The following is a 3,870-nucleotide window of genomic DNA, read 5'->3' as shown; positions in this document are numbered from 1 at the left end:
CTAAGATCTTATTAATAATTTGAATTAACCCTCTCCAAAATAAATTTAATATTATCAGATATTTGTTGTGAACTTAAAGACTTTATTTCTTGTAAAAATATTCTTTATGCTATAATTAAAAAAAATAAAGAAGGCATCTTATTCAAATTTGGCTTTAGGATATTAAATTTGTTTAGCCGCCAATGTGTGTCCGTAAAGCAAGTGCAATATTTATAATCTCAAGGGCAATAAATGTATTGGGAAACCACGACGAGATAGCACCAATAAGCAGAAAACGTAAAATCTTTTGTCACCACCACAAGTTCTTAATGAAAGATGCAGTAAAAGATTGCTATCAAAACAGATAAGAAACCAACTACAAAGTCTATTTTGTCTTCTCTATCCGATCGACCAAGGATTCATTTTCTGCACTTCTCTAACTTTTGCAAGAACAAAATTGCCAAATGGTACAGTTGTTAGCAATAGAGAATAGGAAAATTTTATACACCATTGATATTGCTCAAGACCCAATTCAAACTAGTAAACTGTTTGACTGCATATCAAGTAATGATTTTGTTCCGTAGAAGTGTAGAATATGATATGGTTGAGACTGTGAGGCTTTTCAAACTTTAAGTATTCATTGTATCTATGTTCCCCTGTTCTCCCCCTTCATCCTATTAGTATAAAGCTAAGAATAAATACTGTCCATATTACATTCATAGTCGGCTTTCCTGCTCTCTTTCAGATGTCTAAAATGAAAGAAACAATGTTATAAAGGAGGAGTTGGTAGTCTCTACTTTTTCCCTCATCTTCTAGGGGACACGTACAACCCAAAACAGGAAACCATGTATGTAAAGCAAGTGCAATATTTATAATCTCAAGGGTAATATATGTAAAGGAAACCACGAAGAGATAACACCAGTAAGCATAAAGCTTAAAAACAATCACCACCACAAGTTCTTAAGGAAATATCCATTAAAAGATTGTCATAAAAACATATAAGAAACCAACTACGAAGTTCTCAAAGCTGAAGAAAAATGAAACTGTCTAAATAGTAGTTGGCATTAACATCTTGTCACCAGATCATATCCCACAACAAAGGCATCACTCCATCTGTGTAAAAAATAAGGCAACCAAAATAGTTTATCAAGAAAATATTCTAAATAAGCATGTTCAACACGTACAATAATTAGAAGTAAAGAGAAGGCTGCAGCCAAATGGCTCTATAGTACCAGAACCTATTTGATTGGATTTAAACAACTGAATTTGAGCACAACTAAATTTGAGCACTCAGAGGCACTGCCATGCAAGTCAAGTGTACTTCTTACAGACCCAAGGGAACTAACATATATAGAGGGATTTAAGGAGTTAGTCAGGCTAAAACTTGTACTATTAAATTGTCTCATTCTTCTTTAGAATAGACGGTTCTATGTAGAAGTAACAGGAGCAAGTTATGTAGAGAGGATGAAAGAACTCAACTGCCAGCACAGTTGTAAGGGGAAAGTTAAGTTCCTTAATAGTACCTTCTGCCGTTTTGCTTGTCCAACATCATTTTGTTGAGGAGAAGTCCCAACATCTTCATTGGCAAGCTGCACAAACAACATGCTTAGAAACTCAACTGCAAGCTTAATGGAAGGAAGTAAACTTAAGTTTTGTAATAATACCCTCTGCCGTTTTGCATCTGATGGGCTTTGCGCACAATCATTTAGTTGACAAGATGTCCCAACATCTTCGTTAGCAGGCTGCACACACATAGATTAATCTTAGAATTAAAGCCGAGGGTGACAGGGAATGTAAAGTCTATGCATGTTGTGTAACTATAGAGCAAAAGATGGCGAAAAGTTACACTTACTTCATCAGCTGATTCATCAACACTTTTAGATCCAGAAGATACACCTTTCCCTGCATTCTCAGTGATATCTTTGGTTGCTCTAGGTGTAGCAGCTTCTTCTACATGGAGTTCAACACTGGGGAATTAGAAACTTTTCAGAATTTGTAAGAACATGATATATTTATGTTCTCAAAATTTGTAAGACCATATGTGTAATAGGCAAAGGTATACTCTATACATGCTAATTTCAAATTTAGGATACGCCCAAAAGCGGATTCAGAATTTGAAGGGTTTGAGTTTGGTGTGGGTTCAAAATTTGTTATATGTACTTATTTAGTGAACTTTGAAACACATATATAGGGTTTGAGTCAAAGTTACTGAGTTCAGATGAATCTGTAACTTATGTTCTATATCCACCTTTGGATACGCCTCAATCTCTTCTATCTTTCTCTACACACCCCATACAAAAGAAAAACAAAATATTTAGTACAAGTCTGTAAGATGTAGAATTTCTAATTAATTACCATCGGTGTCTTTTGGTTGTTCTTTGGCAAATACTGTCTCCTCAAAAGAGCCGTCTTGATCCTTTCTGGATTTGCCTTCATTTTCTACATCAGATCTTTGATTCTGTATCTTCTTCTTACGATCATGTTCTTTCCCTTTCAAACCGAACATATACTGTAAAATTATACAAAAAGCAAGTACAACGAATTATATATCCAAATTTAAGAATTCATTCCGGCAGAGAGTAAAATCTTCCCTCTATAGTACTAGTGGGTTCAAAGTTGGAAAAGAATTACTATGATGAACAAAGAAAAAAGAACCATAAAGCAGTAACATTTGCTAGGTCAAATCAATCATATATATATGAAAAACACAAGTGAATAAAAGGGGGAGAAAATGAATGACAAAATTAGATTTGCAAAGAAGCAAACTCACCAAAATCCAATCACTGTCTTTCATTGTAAGAAAAATCACGAGCAAAAATCAGTGTCTCCTCTTGGCTGGTCAGTTATTCAAAACAAATCAGTTCAAGCAGATATATATAGGAAGAAATAGTTGATGTTCATCATATCACAAGATCGATCATTAAGAGTTCATATTTAAACGCATAGGCTTTCATACCATATTAAGATATCAAGATCAGCACAGCTAACAATTAAGTAACATTTAGTAAAAAAATAAAAAGAACAGACTAATGTTAGTACATACGTGATGCATTTTTTTTGTTTTACCTATGGTATCCCCACTGAACCCACTAATTTAGATTTGTGCCGCGTGCCCATTTAAGGGGAAGCTTTCCCTACTAGGCATCAAAATGCATGTTCTTGAAGATATTCCTATAATCCTATTTATAGATACTTTGATAAACAAAACAGAATGTACCATCTAGTTACTAAATCAAAAACAAAGATTTGGAATTAATGAATGGTGGAAATCAAGACCTTAAAACACCAAAAGAATTTAGAAAGAAATCTAGAATACTCTAAATCAGATGCTTTATCAAAACCTGAACGATTTTCAGTGAAAACCCACAAAAATTCATCACTCAAATCACTAAAAAAACAATTAAGATCACTGGGTTCATCACTCAAATCACTAAAATACAATTAAGATCACTGGGTTCTTCTTTAGTTAGAAATGTAACGCCTATAGAGATAGAATGGTTGAATGTGAACTCACCTTTTTGCAATATTGGTTTGTTGAACATTGTCTATACTGGAAACTCTATTTATACAAACTGAGTGAAGGCTCCACTTTGACTCCCTGTAATCTATTTTGGATTCTGCACTATCTGACACTACTCTATTTTGAATCAATTAATTCAGTGAACTTTACTGTGTTGTATAAGTGAAATTACAAAACTATTTTTTTTTATACCTAACTGTTTATATATAAGTTTTAAAAAAAAAGTTCTGCGAGGTGAAAATGTTTGATTTCTTTTTTTAACAAATATAGAGAAGAAGAATTTGTAATTGCTGTGATTTCTATCAAGAAAATTGCATTCGAAATAAATATCAAACACGAATTTCGTAAGAAACATGTGTTATGTTGAAAGA

The 3,870-nt window shown here is 33.3% G+C and overlaps 1 protein-coding gene across 1 annotated transcript; it reads right to left on the bottom strand.

The window, feature by feature from the left end:
- Nucleotides 1-870: 870 nt before the first annotated feature.
- Nucleotides 871-3,623, bottom strand: LOC142172381 (uncharacterized). Its single transcript, XM_075235990.1, has 7 exons — nt 3,494-3,623; nt 2,750-2,814; nt 2,335-2,488; nt 1,832-1,929; nt 1,644-1,721; nt 1,503-1,568; nt 871-1,092 (listed from the first exon to the last, which is right to left on the bottom strand). Exons 2-7 carry the CDS (start codon nt 2,771-2,773, stop codon nt 1,084-1,086), a joined length of 429 nt encoding a protein of 142 aa, XP_075092091.1. The 5' UTR covers nt 2,774-2,814; nt 3,494-3,623; the 3' UTR covers nt 871-1,083.
- Nucleotides 3,624-3,870: the final 247 nt, after the last annotated feature.

This window comes from Nicotiana tabacum, chromosome 18 (genome assembly GCF_000715075.1).
Source record: "Nicotiana tabacum cultivar K326 chromosome 18, ASM71507v2, whole genome shotgun sequence".
Lineage (NCBI taxonomy): Eukaryota > Viridiplantae > Streptophyta > Magnoliopsida > Solanales > Solanaceae > Nicotiana > Nicotiana tabacum.
This window is presented reverse-complemented; position numbering and strand designations above follow the sequence as displayed.

What these genes read in the sequence shown, in the direction of transcription:
- LOC142172381 (XM_075235990.1), bottom strand. Translation starts at nt 2,773, where the DNA reads ATGAAAGACAGTGATTGGATTTTG. An exon ending in ACAACCAAAAGACACCGATG is followed by an intron (nt 1,930 to 2,334) that starts GTAATTAATTAG and finishes AACTCCATGTAG; the next exon opens with AAGAAGCTGCTACACCTAGA. An exon ending in CAGATGCAAAACGGCAGAGG is followed by an intron (nt 1,569 to 1,643) that starts GTATTATTACAA and finishes TTGTTTGTGCAG; the next exon opens with CTTGCCAATGAAGATGTTGG.